The following is a 19,535-nucleotide window of genomic DNA, read 5'->3' on the forward strand; positions in this document are numbered from 1 at the left end:
TGTCGTCAATATACTGATTTAACCTACAAGAATTGACAGCCATGGATACCAATTATTTGACACTTGACGTTAAATCATTGCCACTCACGATAAATGTTATAATATTATTATAACACTAGTATAATTATTATAACCCGGCTTCACTCGGTATTTGTAATATAAACCGCTTAAACATGACTAATCTAACAATAAACATTTCATTAAATTTATTTGAATAGTTTTATTTTATATAAATTTATTTGATTATTCATTTGTTTTTTTTTCATCGATATAGAATAACCTAGATGCGCCTTACAATACATTTTTGGTCGGAGATCTTGTCACCACTTACTGAGGGGTGCGGGGGGTTTAACTAGAGGAGAAGTTGGGACCGGCCAACAGTGGTAGGCATTGGTACGTAACCAGTTTATGTACCTTTTACATGCACTGAAGTTTTATTTTATTGGACACTCCGCGTGTATGTTACTATAATAAAACCATCATTAACTAATACAATATTTAAACATTAGTAACATCCACAAGAATGCATTTAATAACACCTGTGGCAGAGGTTGTCGACCACTGTTCCATTAGTGCATAGAATTGTGCCGATATTTCATTATATGTTTAAATACTACTATAATTGAAGACATTATATATTAATTCTTACATATGATATGTGATGCCATCCGCCTTTTTATGTTTTCTTGAGTAATTGTAACACAATTTCACTGAACACGTTGGCATTTTCGAAAAATGTTATTCTATATCTATGTCCTATGACCTTCCCACTTAGAAGCTCAATAACTACTGAGAGTTGGACCGTGCACTAGTTTGTGCATGGGTTTACAGGGTGATCGGCTTACAGTGTAAGGGCGCATCTATGGTTATTCTATATCAATGGTTTTTTTTGATTAAATTGACTGTCACGAACAAAAAAACATATATACTAAATCTTTTTCTAAATTATATGTATATCAGAATCCGGCGCCTGTGCCCCCGGTGGCTGCGCTTGCGCCCTCGGCGCCTTCGCCCTGTGGGATTTCGAATCCTTTGAATCGAAAGAAATTGAATCGGCGCCTATGAATCGAAAAAAAAATGTTTTGTTCCCAACCAACCAATATTACATATGTATATGCAAAGTCTCTTTCGAAATTATTTATTAGATTTCTCTGTTGCCACTGCCCAAAATCGTATATTCGATCTCTAATTATTTTTTTTGATTACCTGTTGGTGAATTGTAAATTATTGCGTCATGTAATTTGGCCAAATTGAGTTCTTAACCTTCTACACAGCTGCAAAACGTGACCTATCCAGAGAAAGTTTGGATCTATATAAACCCAGTAGACTCAACAACACAGTTCATCCAGTTGGTAATTGGACTATTCGTCACATTGCGGTGGTCACAAACACAATTTTTGCCATGACAATCGCGAATACACAATATTTGGCATTCGAGTTCTCGTTAGTATTGTGGCGGCTTGCTATATGACATGGTCGAGTTCCGTCACCTTCCTTCGAGTTGGGACCAACTCGGCCGCGTTCGGAGTTGCTACTATCATATATAAACTTCAAACAACTGTTTCGTTAGGCCGGGATACGGTTAACATCTTTATTTGAATTTAAGCTTATTATTTTTTTAAGTAAACTACATTGGAAAGAGTGAGCTTTATTAAGAGGGCTGGACAGCAGCGCCTTGTCCATACAAACGTACTGTACTTCTCCCTTCCTCAATTATGGCACTAGAGAAATTATTTTTTAATATGCTATGGATATCCACCATTGGGGTGCATCTATCGTTTTGTTTTTTTGATTAATTATTTTTTATATGAGCTAGGAGCCGCCAAACATCTATAAAATCGCCTCTTTTTTACACCCACGAAACGAGTCCAGCGTGCTTATTTAACGGTCGATTTAACAAAAAATACGCCGATAGATGCACAGAAAGTATCTTTCTCATACCGATGATGAAATTTTTTTAAAAATTGGTCCAGTTTTGGAGGAGAAAATAGTAGAATACGAAACCTCGATTTTGTCAATTTAAAATACGTTTTATCTGGTCGAAGCGCAACTGTCGCATTCACTCATTATATATATTGATATATATTGTCGCATTCACTCAATATATATATCGAAGAAAGGAACGGTAACAAAATAAAGGTTTCAGGTGTACAGCCCTCTTAAATAAATGTATTTAGGACTTTTTTCGATTTTTAAAATGTGTTCATTTTTAAATTAAATTCTTAAATTTTAAATGGTGCATAAGGCGGTCATACCTATTGTGTGAAAAAGATAATGTTATAGGCGATTAATTAAAAGTTATTCCCGAACAATTTAAGCGGTTTTTTTTGCACTGACAATACTGAGAGGGCGGCCATGTTGGATTTTATGTCAAATTCCGGGTGAAGGTAAATTGGTCGAATGATATACACCTAAATCAATTCACCTAATGCAATTCCACTAATGACGCTTTTACCGAAAATCTATTGACCTAATGGTAAATTCGTCTAATATCTTTATACCGAAAGACACATTCACCTAATTTCGAGTTTCAAACCAGCAGTAGCCGAGTTTCAAACCAATAGTAGTAAATTTTATTATTTAGTAATTTTTCGACGCGATATCAATAGATGGCGTAGTAACATAGACAGATAAATAAAGAGCTGGTGATTTCGGTGGCGAGAAAAGCTGCGTGTTTATGCCGAAGCCGTTGGCGCGCGACTGTCAGTCTGGGGTGGCCAGCACAAAAATATATCGGACAAATCGTGGGTCGTAAGGCCACGAAATCTCGAGATTTGAGAATCTTATTTTCTGGAAATATTTGAATCTCGAGATTTTCCTTTTTGTTTCGAATCTCGAGAATTCTCGAGAAAGTATCATTTTTTTTTTTTAATATAGTGAATTGATTTTTTAGCATATAAAATCGACAACATCAAAAGGACACAAACATTACATATGCATTATTGCCAAATAAAACGCAGCAGACGTACGCCACATTGTTTAAAGAAGTGAAGAAATTGCTTCCGGGGTCAAATCCGTCACCAAGAACAATAATGACTGATTTTGAAGTAGCAGTCATAAATGCCATCCGAACCGAGCTACCACTCACTGTGCATCGTGGCTGCTTCTTCCATTTCAGTCAATGCATATTCCGACGGATACAAGAAAGTGGCCTACAAATAAGGTACCGAGAAGATCCAGAGCTCGCACTGACTCTCAAAATGCTACCGGCTTTGGAGTTCGTTCCGGCAAACGAAGTAGTTCCCACTTTCGAGTATTTGGTCAATACATCGACATTCCCCGAAGAGATCCAGCGTGTCGTCGACATCAGCGGCATCCGCCACATTTCGCACACGAAATGTGGAACTGCTTTGCAGGTGTGCAAGATGGTCTTCCAAAAACAGACAATTTTTTAGAAGGCTGGCATCGCCGTTTTCATACACAGGTATCGGCTGACCATCCTAATATTTGGAAGTTTATTTCTGCCCTGAAGAGGGAACAAAGATTTAATGAAATACAAATAGAGCAGTCACTAAGTGGAATACAATCCAGCAACCCACGTAGAGTTTATCGAGATTGGGCGGAGAGACTGTCGAGGTTGGTCGAGAATTATAGGAGCAACTCCAGCGTTCTAGATTATTTACGTGGGGTTGCTCACAATTTATCATTTTAGTCCTTGTTTTCGTTGATTGTTGGGATATGTTGTTTTGAATTGTTGTTATTGTGGTAAAATCAAGTTTTGCAAATGATGTGTCACCGCTCATGGTTATTGTGTAGTGAAAAGACTGCCAATAAATCGCCACCCCATGAGTTTTTTTTATATTTTAAATATTTGTATACCAGACCATTGATTAAATACTGTGTTTTCGTTGATTTCCGAATTGATATGTTGTTTTGAATTGTTGATATTGTGGAATGAATTGTTATGTAATGACTGCCACTTAAAATCAAGTTTTGCAAGTGATGTGTCACCGCTCATGGTTATTGTGTAGTGAAAAGACTGATTAGCTTTAATACTATTGCATAAATCGCCACCCCATGAGTTTTTTTTTATATTTTAAATATTTGTATACCAGACCATTCATTAAATACTGTGTTTTCGTTGATTTCCGAATTGATATGTTGTTTTGAATTGTTTTTATTGTGGAATGAATTGTTATGTAACGACTGCCACTTAAAATCAAGTTTTGCAAGTGATGTGTCACCGCTCATGGTTATTGTGTAGTGAAAAGACTGCCAATAAATCACCACCCCATGAGTTTTTTTTATATTTTAAATATTTGTATACCAGACCATTCATTAAATACTGTGTTTTCGTATTTATTAATATTTATCATAATTATTGTGTATTAAAAAAATTTCAAAAGACTATTTCTTTCAATTTTTAAAATTTTACTGTGTACTTTTTATTCCCATTATTTAAATAATTAATATTATGGTGGATGAACGAATGAGACGACTGGCATTGTTAATGCACGTGTTTATTATATGACAGCTGAAGACAGAGTGAGTAGTGGCTCTCCGAACCCAGCCGGGTTGGTCCCCACTCGCAGGAAGGCAACCAAACTCGACCATGTCGTATAAGCGAGCCGCCACAATATATATTTACTTTTTCTTTATAATTTTCAACTTCAGCAAGTGGAGACTCTTGTCTTCTACAATCTAAGACGAATTGTCGCCGGAAGATAAAGAGTGATATATATATTTTCTAGTTTATTTTCGTTCGATTTCTTGTTTGAAAATAGATTTGAAATGTTGTTCAGTAAAACTCAAAGATTGTTAATGATGTGGCGGCTCGCTTATACGACATGGTCGAGTTTGGTTGCCTTCCTGCGAGTGGGGACCAACTCGGCTGGGTTCGGAGAGCCGCTACTCACTCTGCCTTTAGCTGTCATATAATAAACACGTGCATTAACATGCCAGTCGTCTCATTCGTTCATCCCCCATAACTGGTGACCCCCGACATCGAGCCACGCAGCCTCGATTAATTCAACATGCCAGTCATCTCATTCGTTCATCCCCCATAACTGGTGACCCCCGACATCGAGCCATGCAGCCTCGATCAATTTCAACATGCCGCTCATCCCTGCCTCGCCGAGCCAGGCGGGAAAGCTACCCGCCGCGCCCCCATCGCCATCAACACAGCACGCCACGGCCCGCGGGTGACAATAAACGAGCAGACACGGCTACCTACCTACCTACCGACTGGAGTCCAGCCACAACGTCGATGACAGGTGCTTAAAAAAATGGGGGAGCGAATGAGACGACGATCTTGACAGCTGGATGTGGAGTCATGCGCGATCCAGTACACATAGAACGGTCATCCAGCACCACAAGATTCATCACACACCACCTCACCACCATCATCATCATCAAGGCCCCGTCCGTCCCCACGAGCGTCGTCACGCTGAGACGGGCGGTAGCGCTACAACACCTCCACGAGCCACAACGACTCACGGTCCAGCTCGGAGTATCGTCAACCACATCGATGCCCCTGCCGCCCCCGCCGCCCCACCAACCGACATCAGCCTCGGAAGAGCGGCGCCGGCGCAGCATCGCATCGGCGCGACCATCCGACGACCCACCGTCCTGCTCGCGACGTCACCGCCCTCGAATGTACCGACCATTCAGGGCGGTACACCTACACAGCGGATGACCCACGTCAACAATTTTTTTTCTCCCCACTCAATAATTTTTTTTCTCTTTGTGTAACAATAATTTTTTTCTTTTGTAAAATTTGTTTCTTTGTAATTTTTGTATCGCTGATGCTGGGGGGGGGGGAGTGATGTGGCGGCTCGCTTATACGACATGGTCGAGTTTGGTTGCCTTCCTGCGAGTGGGGACCAACTCGGCTGGGTTCGGAGAGCCGCTACTCACTCTGCCTTTAGCTGTCATATAATAAACACGTGCATTAACATGCCAGTCGTCTCATTCGTTCATCCCCCATAATGATAACAATGCCAGCTGTTCTCTAGAGTAAGTATCAAATGAAACACAATGTTTCCACAAATCTTTGACTTTTTCTAGTGTTCGGGTAAAAAGTATATATCTATATAAGAAAAATATTAACAGAGTACATATGTATAGTAAAAGTGTATTTACCTGTTGTAATATATTCTGATTAGTCACAATATGTTTCATCTATCCCATATATAATAATTATTTCATATGACAATGGATTTAAAATATGACTTATCGGAATTAGTCGATATGTAAAATGGTAAGTGTTCATCGTATGACATTTCTTCGCTGAATTCCGTTTCTTCTATCTACTTATCACTAAATAAAACGGCACTTGACTTGCAATTCGAGTCGGCATGACACTATCAACTATTAGTTTAATGTGAGTATCAAATAGTTTCGAAAAAATCAGCACCATCGGCAGCAGCAGTCGCAGCATTTTTGAGATTTGTATGTAATAAAAGGCTCGTTTCCGGTTTATAAAACTTATTGATTATTTATTATTTATGTAATATTAATTGAAGGACTATATTTTTTCGATAAGAGTAGACATTTAATTAATAAGTCCAAAAAATAGTGTAAGTTCGAGCGTACAAGTTAATACAAGTTATAGATATAAAAATTCAGTTCGATACACGGTCTAGGATATATAATAATTCAAAGAAAAATAATGCTACTTCCGGCAGATTTGCAAAAGGAAAAAAAAATTATAGCGCAACGATTAAAATTTTATTACGCAGTAAAAAGTTTCAGTGTTTCAGTTTCAAAGATATTTAATGTTGTTTGAATTATCACTAAAATACACAGCCAAACACGCACATTTTTTAAAAACAATAAATACGTGCCAGTGATCGACTTCATCTATTAATAAAATATAAATTTTAAAATACAACTTAATATATTATTTTGTTTTAAATAATCTTGAAATTTTCAATGCAAAAATGCCATCTATCCGTCAACGTAAAACAACCTTCATTCGACCAATTTGTATTTAGGTAAACTGAAGTTAGGTAAATATGAAATTAGGTATGGTCGTCGTTCGGTATGTTGATATTCGACCTACTCGCTTAGGTATACTCGAATTAGGTGAATTGCATTAGGCGAACTTACAGTGAATCTCAAATTCCATGGTATGCTGTTATTGGTTATATTTTGTGCATAGAAGCGTCTCGGCCTCCGATCGTCGGTAAAATGGCATTCGGTGAATAGTATTCGAACAATTTACACGTTACCGATGAATAGAAGTGTTCAGTTTTGACAGAAGACTTCGGCGATGCGATGGAGTGCAGGCTTTGTCTGGGTTCTGCTCCGACTGTCTCCATCCACGACAATCCTCATCCACTGGCACAGCTCATACGAACCTCTTGTCGACTGCCGGTTAGTTACTTTTATCCTATTATCATCGAAATTAACTATTCATCGCTGCCCCTCTCATTTGCAGGTTAAAAGAGGTGACGGCTTGCCAGATGCGATATGCCTTTCGTGTATCAACACTCTGGAATTGCTCAGCAGTTTTCGAAACGATTGTCTTCAAAGCAACGAAACGTCGAAGCTGACGTTGAATGAGAGTTTGAATGTGAAGACAGAAGAAGTTTTACTGGAAGATTTAATTTGGAAGGATGAATCAGATGTTGATTCGTTACCAAATGTTTGTAATGTCGAGGCGAATGCCTGGAAATCTAGTGCCTTAGAAAGAAGCGTCTCCCAACAAGATGTCTATTTGATAGAAAATATTACATCTACGGTATAGTCACTTCTAATCTTGTTAAAAACGTATTGTATTCGTTTTAATTGTATAACGTTCGTTTAACTTTACAGATACACGTTGAAAAGGATATTTCGAGTGATTTTGAGGCAGATGATGCTGGAGTTCCACCGGAAGAGTCTTCATTACCGAATATTTCCCAATCTGATATTTGTTTAAAACCATTTTCTCAAAAATCAACTATTGTGAAACATTTGTCGTTTCACACTGAACAAAAATCGTTTTTAAAAGAAATTGATTTTATTACAAATATAAAGTCTTACCCTGGGATAAAATCACACAAAGGTGAAGTTTGTACAAAAATGTTTACTCAAAAAAGACATCTGGATGTAGAAATTAAATCTCACACGGGGGAAAAGCCACACAAATGTGATGTTTGCTCAAAATCATTTATTCATTCTCGTAGTCTTCATAGACACATGAGATCTCACACGGGGGAAAATCCACACAAATGTGATGTTTGCTTAAAATCATTTAGTCAAATTAGTCATCTTCAGAGACACATGGATTCTCACACGGGGGAAAAATCACACAAATGTGATGTTTGCTCAAAATCATTTAGTCATTCTAGAAATCTTCGTAGACACATGAGAACTCACATGGCGGAAAAGCCATACAAATGTGACGTTTGCTTAAAATCATTTAGTCATCCTAGTAATTTTCATAGACACATGAGATCTCACACGAGGGAAACGCCACACAAATGTGATGTTTGCTTAAAAGCCTTTAGTCAAATTAGTCATTTTCAGACACACATGAGATCTCACACGGCGGGAAAATCACACAAATGTGATGTTTGCTCAAAATCATTTATTCATTCTTGTAGTCTTCATAGACACATGAGATCTCACATGGAAGAAAAGCCATACAAATGTGACGTTTGCTTAAAATCATTTAATCAAATTGATATTCTTCATATACACATGAAATCTCACACGGGGGAAAAGCCACACAAATGTGATGTTTGCTCAAAATCATTTAGTCATTCTCGTAGTCTTCATAGACACATGAGATCTCACACGGGGGAAAAGCCATACAAATGCGACGTTTGCTTAAAATCATTTAGTCAAATTAGTCATCTTCAGAGACACATGAATTCTCACACGGGGAAAAATCATACAAATGTGATATTTACTTAAAATCATTTAGTCATCCTAGTAATTTTCATAGACACATGAGATCTCACACGAGGGAAACGCCACACAAATGTGATGTTTGCTTAAAAGCCTTTAGTCAAATTTGTCATCTTCAGACACACATGAGATCTCACATGGCGGGAAAATCACACAAATGTGATGTTTGCTCAAAATCATTTATTCATTCTTGTAGTCTTCATAGACACATGAGATCTCACACGGAAGAAAAGCCATACAAATGTGACGTTTGCTTAAAATCATTTAGTCAAATTGATATTCTTCATATACACATGAAATCTCACACGGGGGAAAAGCCACACAAATGTGATGTTTGCTCAAAATCATTTAGTCATTCTCGTAGTCTTCATAGACACATGAGATCTCACACGGGGGAAAAGCCATACAAATGCGACGTTTGCTTAAAATCATTTAGTCAAATTAGTCATCTTCAGAGACACATGAATTCTCAAACAGGGGAAAAGCCATACAAATGTAATATTTGTTTAAAATTATTTGCTGTAAAACGTTATCTTAATATACACATGATGTTGCACAAAGGGGAAAAACCGTACAAATGCGACATTTTTTTTGAAATCATTTGCTCGAAAAGCTCATCTTGGTATACACATGAGATCTCACACAAAAGAAAAGCCATACAAATGTGATATTTGATATTTACCGTATCAGTATCAGAAATAATGTCAATAGCAATACCATAAATGTTAATAGCTTTTTTTTAAATGTTATTAGTATTCTAAATAAAGTTAAAATTATGCGAAATAAAGTTACAAAAGGAATAGTAATAGTTTCAAACATAAAGTGTAAAAAAATGCTAAGACAAAAAGGTGACGGAACTCCGTTACATGGGGAAAAAAACCCTGTGTATATGTATGTATATTTGAATTTAAGCTTTTTACCTTGGAAATTGGAAAAACTGAGCTTTGCTAGATAAATGTATTTATCATCTTTGTTTTTTAAATGTGTTCATTTTTAAATTAAATTCTTGTTTATATTTGTTTTTGTTTTAAATATAATATACATATGTATATTTTCCAACTTGAATTATTTAAAATAATCACAGTTTTTCCGACATGTCTTTGTTTTATTTTATTTTTCCCCGTTATTTTATCCATCCTTTGTTTTTAGTCTTGCACATAGTATGTACAGCAGCGGATCCAGCAATTTTTCTAGGGGGGGGGCGATTTCCAATTTACAAAAAAAAAGTCCACAGTTAATATTCATAATAATCGTTCTATTTATTCACGGTGCAATTAATTATAAAAATACAATGAGACAATCAAAAAAAATTCGAACAATTTTTAATTTTTGGGTGTGACCAGTTTTTTCGTTATCAATTTTCGGGTGTGACCAGTTTAAGTGTGATCACGTGTGACCAATCTAGAGCGACCGGTTGTCCTGTGACCGTTTCACATTTGACTAGTAATCACCGAACGCTCCCATTGGAGATACCGTACTTTATTTATTTATTTACTTTACATATAGTCCGGTCAAATTAGACCAAAAATAGCAGTGAAGGTACATAAATTCACAACAAGCTGAAAGTGAGTAAAATTGTTCAAAACATGATTATAAATGACATGTCAAAACTCCTCATCGTTCTGATACCTGGAAAAAATTTTACCTGAGGTCAAAGGTCAAAAATATGGGTTTTTCGCGATTTTCAGCAAAACGGTAAGTTTTATCATAAAATTACTTCAGACAAAAATTGTAGATCATAAAATTATCTATAAAAAATGTATCAATACTTTTTTTCCTAAGAGCCACCGTTTCTGAGGTATAACGATTCAAAAAGTTGTAATCGTCATAATATGCATAAGTACGCCACGTATATTCCAACGCATGAGTATTACTGCAGCATTTCAAGATGAAATAGAGAAATATTTTGAATATGAATTGGCTCCCTACCCTTTATCTTTGTTTGATGACATCGGGATGCGTAAAACACAGAAGTCTGCTATTTACGATTGTTTTCAAAAGGTAAATATTGATATTAACAACACTAATACGACGTACATCATTGACGGAGGATACTTACTACACCGCGTTGTGTGGGATAGTGAAGAAACATTCAACGTTATTTTAGATAAATATGTTCAGTATGTACGTCGACATTTTGGTCTCAGAGTTACTGTCGTATTTGATGGCTATAATGATTGCACGAGAAATATTAAAGCTGCAGAATAACGTCGTCGAACTTTAGCAACATCTTCATCTTCTGATATTTTATTTGATCACAGTTCCTACCAGTCAACAGAAATTTCTTGCAAATACTCACAAGTCTCGGTTCATTTCAATGTTGAAAGAAAAGTTTACTGCTGAAAATATATTGGTAAAACAAGCTAATAATGATGCAGATGTACTGATTATTGAAACAGCAATAGAACAATTCAATTTGACAAATACAACTATTGTTGTTGGTGAAGATGTAGACTTACTCGTATTACTCACTGCTCGTACTCCAACTGAAAAAACTATTTCCTTCTTAAAACCTGGAAAAGCTCAACATAAATCGGAAATATATTCATCGAAAAGTTTATCTACTTTTGCAAAGTGTCAAAATCATGTACTATTCTTACACGCAATAACTGGCTGTGATACGACATCTGCATTTTACAGGAAAGGTAAAACAACAGTTTTTAAAATGTTTGAAAAACAAGATTTAGTTCAATATGCTGAAGTTTTTAAAAACAGTAATCCACAAGAAGTTATCACCAACGGAATTCGCTTTCTTCTTTCTATGTACGGAGCTCCTAAAGGGTATATTACCAAGTTCAAGTGTGGCTTGGTTATCAGCTAGACCCAAAAGACTGGGGTTGGAAGTTGGTCAACAATACATTAGAACCAATTCAGACTTTACTCCCACCTGCGCCGGAAAAACTGCTAAACACTATTTTTTGCAACTGTAAAAAGGGATGCAGTGCTAAATGTGGTTGCAAAAAACTTGGACTGTTTTCTTCTCTCGCATGTACAATTTGTCAAGGCTGGTCGTGTTCTAATGTTGAATCACCAACAGTAGAGGATTCGTTTGATATCAACGAGGAGACATGCGATACATCACTTTTTGCGCAATTTACTTACACCCAGAATGAAGAAGGGGAAGAAGAAGAAGAGGAAGATCAAGAAGAAGAACAAGAAGAAGTATTTGAAGATTATGAATTAGATGAATAATTTTCTCTACTTTTTTTAAATTTCCATCGCTTTTATTATTTCCAACCCTTGCTAATATATGTTATTATTCAATAGTTTCAAACTAAACAGAATCACAACAGACCTATGGAATAGGCCTACTGGGGAAACCACATTAAAAAAAACGCGCTAAGTACACTACCTCATAGGTGGCGTGGAAACGTGTACATATTGTTACGTACGCCGCGGATTGAGCGAATTGCACTTAAACCAACGGATATCTGTTATCGGATTAACTAAATGCATGCACTTACTTCCAAAGATTATATCTGGACTCTAAGTGCATTTAGGCTAAACAATGACCGTTATTAGTTATTTCTCAGAATCGGTACGGGAAGACCCAATGTCGTGGAAACACATATCCGAATACGTGACTATACAACAGGTAAACAGATTATGCGTCCTGAGAGATCTACCCTTTATAAGGCGGTACGTAGGCGATATCATGTCATTCTGGACTTAGCAGTGACACTGCGTGTATCTCCTTAATCATCAATAAATGCTGTGATACGACTGTTGGCCTTTTACTTGGATCCTCCACCCACCCCTACGCAACAATATTATGACAATTACAACTTCTTGAATCGTTATATCTCAGAAACGGTGGCTCTAAAGAAAAAAAGTATTGACACATTTTTTATAGATAATTTTATGTTCTACAATTTTTGTCCGAAGTAAATTTATGATAAAACTTACCGTTTTGCTGAAAATCGTGAAAAACCCATATTTTTGACCTTTGACCGCAGGTAAAATTTTTTCCAGGTATCAGAATGATGAGAAGTTTTAACATGTCATTTATAATTATGTTTTGAACAATTTTACTGACTTTCAGCTTGTTGTGAATTTATGTATCCTTGAATGTCTAATTTGACCGGACTATTAGGTAAATATGAAATTAGGTATGGTCGTCGTTCAGTATGTTGATATTCGACCTACTCGCTTAGACTGGCCGCGCACTAGGAAGCCAAGAATTCCTGGCTGCGGCAGCCAATAGATCGCGTACGATTGCACGGCAGCCAACTGGCTGCACGCAGCCAGAGCGTGCAAGGTAGAACTGACAGGCTAGTATGTGGCTGCCTTCAGTCTCCGCGCACTTGTGTAGCATCCAGAAGTATTTTACGCTCCGAAACTAGTTTTAACTTCTTTTTGAAAATGAGTTTCGATACAGAGAAACTAATTCGAGAAATCGAAAATCGTAAGGCAATATGGGATATGTCTTCAGAAGAATATAGTGATCGGGATGTGAAAATACGAAGATGGGAAGAAATCACAAATACAATGTGTGAGGAAAGCTTAGCCGAAAATGAAAATAATGAATTCTCCATTTATTTGCCAGAATGGAGATAATGGACGTCATACAAAGAGCACAACCGCAACCTATGGAAACTCAGCATTCGCAATTTGGTCTGTTTCGCCAAGGCTATGCTGATAATGAACCAGCAACATATATAGCCGAAGATATACGACACAATCGAATTATGGAGCAGAAACTTCAGTTAATGGGCAATATCGCCAATACTAGACACAGCCAAACCATGAACAGGAAACCTTCAGCAGTGGGCAATATCGCAATCGTACTACGGCATATAATGAGCGGTTATCACCAACCGATACAAATGTATCAGATACTCAGAATACTGAAATACTTGACTTGACATTCCAAGAAATGTAAAAAATAAAAAAATAAATGCTTCTAAAAATAAACAAAATATATTTGATTTATGTACTCACCTCAAAGTAATTATCAATTTTTCTTCTGGAATTATACAAGCTCGCATACGAGTATTAGTACTCGTAATTGAATTTCTTATTTTGTTCAAGAGGTTATCAAACGATTTCACTGACATTCTTGTAAAGTTAAAAAAACGTTACGAAGATCCATAAAATAATTATTAAATAAGCCTTTTGAGTGTCGTTCCAGAAGAAGAGGATGAATCCAAAATCTTCTCTTTGCTTTGCGTTTCTTACGAAACAAGAGGTAAAGAATTATTTCTTCTACGTCCATATCGCTTGACGGAAGGGTGACTACCGGCCGTCGACTCTGGCTGCCGAAACTGGCTGCTCAATATTTTGGCTGCGGCAGCCTGGCTGCCTAGTGCGAAATTAACGCTGCCATAGAAGCATCTCGGCGTTCGATCTCTGGTCATTAGTAGAATAGCATTCGGTGAATAGTATTCGAACAATTTACATGTTACCGATGAATAAAAGTGTTCAGTTTTGACAGAAGATTTGGGCGATGCGATGGAGTGCAGGCTTTGTCTTGGTTCTGCTCCGACTGTCTCCATCCACGACAATCCTCATCCACTGGCACAGCTCATACGAACCTCTTGTCGACTGCCGGTTAGTTACTTTTATCCTATTATCATCGAAATTAACTATTCATCGCTGCCTCTCTCATTTGCAGGTTAAAAGAGGTGACGGCTTGCCAGATGCGATATGCCTTTCGTGTATCAACACTCTGGAATTGCTCAGCAGTTTTCGAAACGATTGTCTTCAAAGCAACGAAACGTCGAAGCTGGCGTTGAATGAGAGTTTGAATGTGAAGACAGAAGAAGTTTTACTGGAAGATTTAATTTGGAAGGATGAATCAGATGTTGATTCGTTACCAAATGTTTGTAATGTCGAGGCGAATGACTGGAAATCTAGTGCCTTAGAAAGAAGCGTCTCCCAACAAGATGTCTATTTGATAGAAAATATTACATCTCCGGTATAGTCACTTCTAATCTTGTTAAAAACGTATTGTATTCGTTTTAATTGTATAACGTTCGTTTAACTTTACAGATACACGTTGAAAAGGATATTTCGAGTGATTTTGAGGCAGATGATGCTGGAATTCCACCGGAAGAGTCTCCATTACCGAATACTTACCAATCTGATATTTGTTTAAAACCATTTTCTCAAAAATCAACTATTGTGAAACATTTGTCGTTTCACACTGAACAAAAATCGTTTTTAAAAGAAATTGATTTTATTACAAATATAAAATCTTACCCTGGGATAAAATCACACAAAGGTGAAGTTTGTACAAAAATGTTTACTCAAAAAAGACATCTGGATGTAGAAATTAAATCTGACACTGGAGAAGAACCATACAAATGTTACATTTGCTTAAGATCATTTATTCGTAAATTTAATCTTGGTAAACACATGAGATCTCACACGGAAGAAAAGCCATACAAATGTGACGTTTGCTTAAAATCATTTAGTCATTCTAGTAATTTTCATAGACACATGAGATCTCACACGGGGGAAAAGCCATACAAATGTGACGTTTGCTTAAAATCATTTAGTAATCCTAGTAATTTTCATAGACACATGAGATCTCACACGGGGGAAAAGCCACACAAATGTGATGTTTGCTTAAAAGCCTTTACTCAAATTAGTCATCTTCAAACACACATGAGATCTCACACGGGGGAAAAATCACACAAATGTGATGTTTGCTCAAAATCATTTAGTCATTCTTGTAGTCTTCATAGACACATGAGATCTCACACGGGGGAAAAGCCATACAAATGTGACGTTTGCTTAAAATCATTTAGTCAAATTGATATTCTTCATATACACATGAAATCTCACACGGGGGAAAAGCCACACAAATGTGATGTTTGCTCAAAATCATTTAGTCATTCTAGTAATCTTCATAGACACATGAGATCTCACACGGGGGAAAAATCATACAAATGTGATATTTGCTTAAAATCATTTAGTCATCCTAGTAATTTTCATAGACACATGAGATCTCACACGGGGGAAAAGCCACACAAATGTGATGTTTGCTTAAAAGCATTTAGTCAAATTAGTCATCTTCAGACACACATGAGATCTCACACGGGTGAAAAGCCACACAAATGTGATGTTTGCTTAAAATCATTTAGTCTAATTAGTCATCTTCAGAGACACATGAATTCTCACACGGGGGAAAAATCACACAAATGTGATGTTTGCTCAAAATCATTTAGTGATATTAGTCATCTTCGTAGACACATGAAATTTCACAGTGGGGAAAATCTACACAAATGTGATATTTGTTTAAAATCATTTCATGCAAACAGTTGTCTTATTTCACACATGAGATCTCACACAGGGGAAAAGCCATACAAATGTAATATTTGTTTTAAATTATTTGCTGTAAAACGTTATCTTAATATACACATGATGTGGCACAAAGGGGAAAAACCGTACAAATGCGATATTTGTTTGAAATCATTTGCTCGAAAAGCTCATCTTGGTATACACATGAGATCTCACACAAAAGAAAAGCCATACAAATGTGATATTTGATATTTACCGTATCAGTATCAGAAATAATGTCAATAGCAATACCATAAATGTTAATAGCGTTTTTTTAAATGTTATTAGTATTCTAAATAAAGTTAAAATTATGCGAAATAAAGTTACAAAAGGAATAGTAATAGTTTCAAACATAAAAGTGTTTGAAATAAATTTCCCTGTACTTGTACGGGGAATGGGGAGTACCCGGCACCCTGTACGGGTGCCGGAACTCACTTGTCAAGTTTTTTATTGGAAAAGATTGTATCAAAATTATATTATATAGAATATTCGTTTGAAACATAAAAAAATGCTAAGACAAAAAGGTGACGGAACTCCGTTACATGGGGAAAAAAACCCTGTGTATATGTATGTATATTTGAATTTAAGCTTTTTACCTTGGAAATTGGAAAAACTGAGCTTTGCTAGATAAATGTATTTATCATCTTTGTTTTTTAAATGTGTTCATTTTTAAATTAAAATCTTGTTTATGTTTGTTTTTGTTTTAAATTTAATATACATATGTATATTTTCCAACTTGAATTATTTAAAATAATCACAGTTTTGTCATGTCTTTGTTTTATTTTATTTTTCCACGTTATTTTATCCATCCTTTGTTTTTAGTCTTGCACATAGTATGCACAGCAGCGGATCCAGCAATTTTTCTAGGGGGGGCGCGATTTCTAATTTACAAAAAAAAAGTCCACAGTTAATAATCATAATAATCGTTTTATTTATTCACGGTGCAATTAATTATAAAAATACAATGAGACAATCAAAAAAAATTCGAACAATTTTTAATTTTTGGGTGTGACCAGTTTTTTCGTTATCAATTTTCGGGTGTGACCAGTTTAAGTGTGATCACGTGTGACCAATCTAGAGCGACCGGTTGTCCTGTGACCGTTTCACATTTGACTAGTAATCACCGAACGCTCCCATTGGAGATACCGTACTTAATTTATTTATTTACTTTACATATACGGCCGCATGGACCATTGAACATTAATCTTATAAGTATAACAATAAAACCAAAAATAACAATATTAATATAAGAAAAGAAAAGAAAAAATGTGAGTTTTAAAACTAATTGAATAAATAAATAAATGGATAAAATAAAATGCATTTAGCATTTGTATAAATCAGAAAAATTATGATGCAACAATTTTTTTAAACTATGTTTACTAATATTAAAAAAATCAAATTGGCTAAATTCGTTTCCCGGTTTATGAAGTCGGGGTAACGTTGAATTTTTGTTATAACTAGTGGCATAATTGTGGAACAAATAGTTGCATCTGGTAAATCTCCCCCGCGGTGGGAAATTTAAGAGGTCCACCAATTCACTACAGTCCATAACTCCGCTGAAAACACCAAACAGAAATAATAAATAATTGATTATTCCGCTGTCACGCTGTTTGATCATATTTAATTTAATATACTTGTTGGTGACAGGGTCAGATTTTGTAAAACAATTATAATCAATGAATCTAATAAATCTATTCTGAATCCTCTCAATGGAATTACTACGTACCTGTGAACTAGGGGACCATATTGGCGAATTCTATAGGTTTATATAGGATTTAATTATTATTTATCAAAGGCTGTTTCTTTTTAATCTTTTCATTGATTTCTCCTTTAGCACACCATACGCCAGAGGATTTGGGTGGCTCGAGTTAAGGGCTGAGGACAATCCTCTACCATTATATTCAAATATCACCAATTCGTCACTAGTATGACACCATCATGTATGACTTCTTCATTGCCACATGATGTGTAAATTAATATTAACAATAAAACGACTAACCAGTAGAGATATGACACACCTAATTTAATAAATAGCACTATTGATTTGTAGCACACCTCACACACTGACTAACCGAAATTGTACGACACGTGTCTTCAACACATTCATTGTTTTAAATTAGAGTATATAAACTCATCACTGTTAGAATTTAAGTTAGTCCGTTATCAGCTCTTGTACTGAATATTATAATGAATTATTTTTTATTCTAACCGTTCGTCTGCAATTCTTTATTCACGCAAGATATAACGGATGGTACGCGGCTACTTCCTTGATGGTTGGGGTATTAGGATACTCGTGTATCTCAGTATTTCTTGTGAACCACGGGGCTCGAGCTATTGTTCGCAAGCTTTTGTTCTGGAACCGTTGTAGGATGTCAATGTTGGAACTGCTAGCGGAGCCCCAGAGTTGTGTTCCGTAGCTCCATATCGGTTTAATGATTGTGTTATATACGAGTATCTTGTTTTCCAATGATAAAGCAGATTTCCACCAATAAGCCAATGCATATTTTTAGTTCTTAGATTAAGTTCATCGCGTTTTTTTATGCGAGTTTTCCAGACAAGGCGTCTATCAAAGTGTATTCCCAGATACTTGCCAGAGTCTCTATGCAGAAGCATTATGTTTTCCATCATGACGGGTGGGCAGTTCCCCTTTCTCAATGTAAAAGTTACATGGACCCATTTATGTACTAGTTTTGGCTTTCACTCCTTAGCGATTTATCCAACTGACATTGGAGGATTTTAGAGACTTCTTCTGCATTTTTGCTGCTGGCTAGTAGGGCTGTGTCATCTGCAAAAGTAGCTGTCTACGTAAAGCAAAAGTAGCTGTATGTTTACTAAAATTATCTCAATTTCATGCAATAAATAAAAATTATTACATTTAAAATAAATGAAACAAGTAAGCCAAATAATAGAGCTGTGTATTTAATTTTCAATTATTATTTCTCTTAAAATTATTTAAATAAACTTCAATGAGGAGACATGTCATGTGAGGGGGGGGCGCCAGAAACATCATGGCACGCATGCAGCCAAAATGTAAGAATATGAACAGTATCTATATAATAACAATTTTTTTTGTATTTATCCCAGTATGCAATTTATTATGTGACCAGAGGATAGATTTTCGAGTAATGATTTTAAACAAATTTCACACCTGTAAGGCGTTTCCCCCCCGTGTGAGATCTCAAATGTCTCACAAGTGTATATTTTTGAATAAATGATTTTAAACAAACGTTACATTTGTGTAGTTTTTCCCAGCATGCAATTTTTATGTCTCTCGAGAGAATGTTTTTAGACAAATTTCACACTTGTAAGGCGTTTCCCCCGTGTGAGATCTCAAATGTGACACGAGTCCACTTTTATAAATGAATGATTTTAAACAAATGTCAAATTAGTGTGGTTTAATTTCAGTGTGCAAT

General features: G+C 36.1%; 5 protein-coding genes across 7 annotated transcripts in view; all 5 read left to right on the top strand.

Annotated features, from left to right (window-relative positions):
• LOC143912989 (dipeptidyl peptidase 9) overlaps positions 1–19,535 on the top strand; it is a 557,546-nt gene that overhangs the window by 262,290 nt on the left and 275,721 nt on the right. The gene's annotated exons all lie outside the window — the stretch shown is intronic.
• LOC143913041 (uncharacterized) overlaps positions 1–19,535 on the top strand; it is a 478,228-nt gene that overhangs the window by 9,179 nt on the left and 449,514 nt on the right. The gene's annotated exons all lie outside the window — the stretch shown is intronic.
• LOC143912539 (uncharacterized) lies at positions 3,033–3,652 on the top strand. Its single transcript, XM_077431825.1, has 2 exons — positions 3,033–3,356; positions 3,425–3,652. Exons 1-2 carry the CDS (start codon positions 3,033–3,035, stop codon positions 3,650–3,652), a joined length of 552 nt encoding a protein of 183 aa, XP_077287951.1.
• LOC143913016 (uncharacterized) lies at positions 7,002–9,936 on the top strand. 3 transcript variants are annotated; one of them, XM_077432517.1, is made up of 3 exons: positions 7,002–7,317; positions 7,382–7,684; positions 7,759–9,936. In XM_077432517.1, the coding sequence occupies exons 1-3, from the start codon at positions 7,219–7,221 to the stop codon at positions 8,842–8,844; spliced, it is 1,488 nt and encodes a 495-aa protein (XP_077288643.1). In that variant the 5' UTR covers positions 7,002–7,218; the 3' UTR covers positions 8,845–9,936. The 3 variants fall into 3 exon arrangements, 2 of the variants coding, with proteins under 2 accessions (XP_077288643.1, XP_077288642.1); XR_013260682.1 differs by having other exon boundaries at positions 7,010–7,684; positions 7,759–9,030; positions 9,191–9,932; XM_077432516.1 differs by having other exon boundaries at positions 7,174–7,684; positions 7,759–9,932.
• On the top strand, positions 13,052–17,338 carry LOC143912997 (uncharacterized). Its single transcript, XM_077432486.1, has 3 exons — positions 13,052–14,388; positions 14,453–14,755; positions 14,830–17,338. Exons 1-3 carry the CDS (start codon positions 14,290–14,292, stop codon positions 16,330–16,332), a joined length of 1,905 nt encoding a protein of 634 aa, XP_077288612.1. The 5' UTR covers positions 13,052–14,289; the 3' UTR covers positions 16,333–17,338.

Source organism: Arctopsyche grandis, chromosome 6 (assembly GCF_051622035.1).
Source record: "Arctopsyche grandis isolate Sample6627 chromosome 6, ASM5162203v2, whole genome shotgun sequence".
NCBI lineage: Eukaryota > Metazoa > Arthropoda > Insecta > Trichoptera > Hydropsychidae > Arctopsyche > Arctopsyche grandis.

Excerpts from the sequence above, each read along its gene's own strand:
- LOC143913016 (XM_077432516.1), top strand. The coding sequence starts at position 7,214 with ATGCGATGGAGTGCAGGCTTTGTCTGGGTTCTGCTCCGACTGTCTCCA. Across the intron at positions 7,685-7,758 it reads TAGAAAATATTACATCTACG|ATACACGTTGAAAAGGATAT; the intron begins GTATAGTCACTT and ends TTAACTTTACAG.
- LOC143912997 (XM_077432486.1), top strand. The coding sequence starts at position 14,290 with ATGGAGTGCAGGCTTTGTCTTGGTTCTGCTCCGACTGTCTCCATCCAC. Across the intron at positions 14,389-14,452 it reads GAACCTCTTGTCGACTGCCG|GTTAAAAGAGGTGACGGCTT; the intron begins GTTAGTTACTTT and ends TCTCATTTGCAG. Across the intron at positions 14,756-14,829 it reads TAGAAAATATTACATCTCCG|ATACACGTTGAAAAGGATAT; the intron begins GTATAGTCACTT and ends TTAACTTTACAG.
- LOC143912539 (XM_077431825.1), top strand. The coding sequence starts at position 3,033 with ATGACTGATTTTGAAGTAGCAGTCATAAATGCCATCCGAACCGAGCTA. Across the intron at positions 3,357-3,424 it reads AATGTGGAACTGCTTTGCAG|GTATCGGCTGACCATCCTAA; the intron begins GTGTGCAAGATG and ends TTTCATACACAG.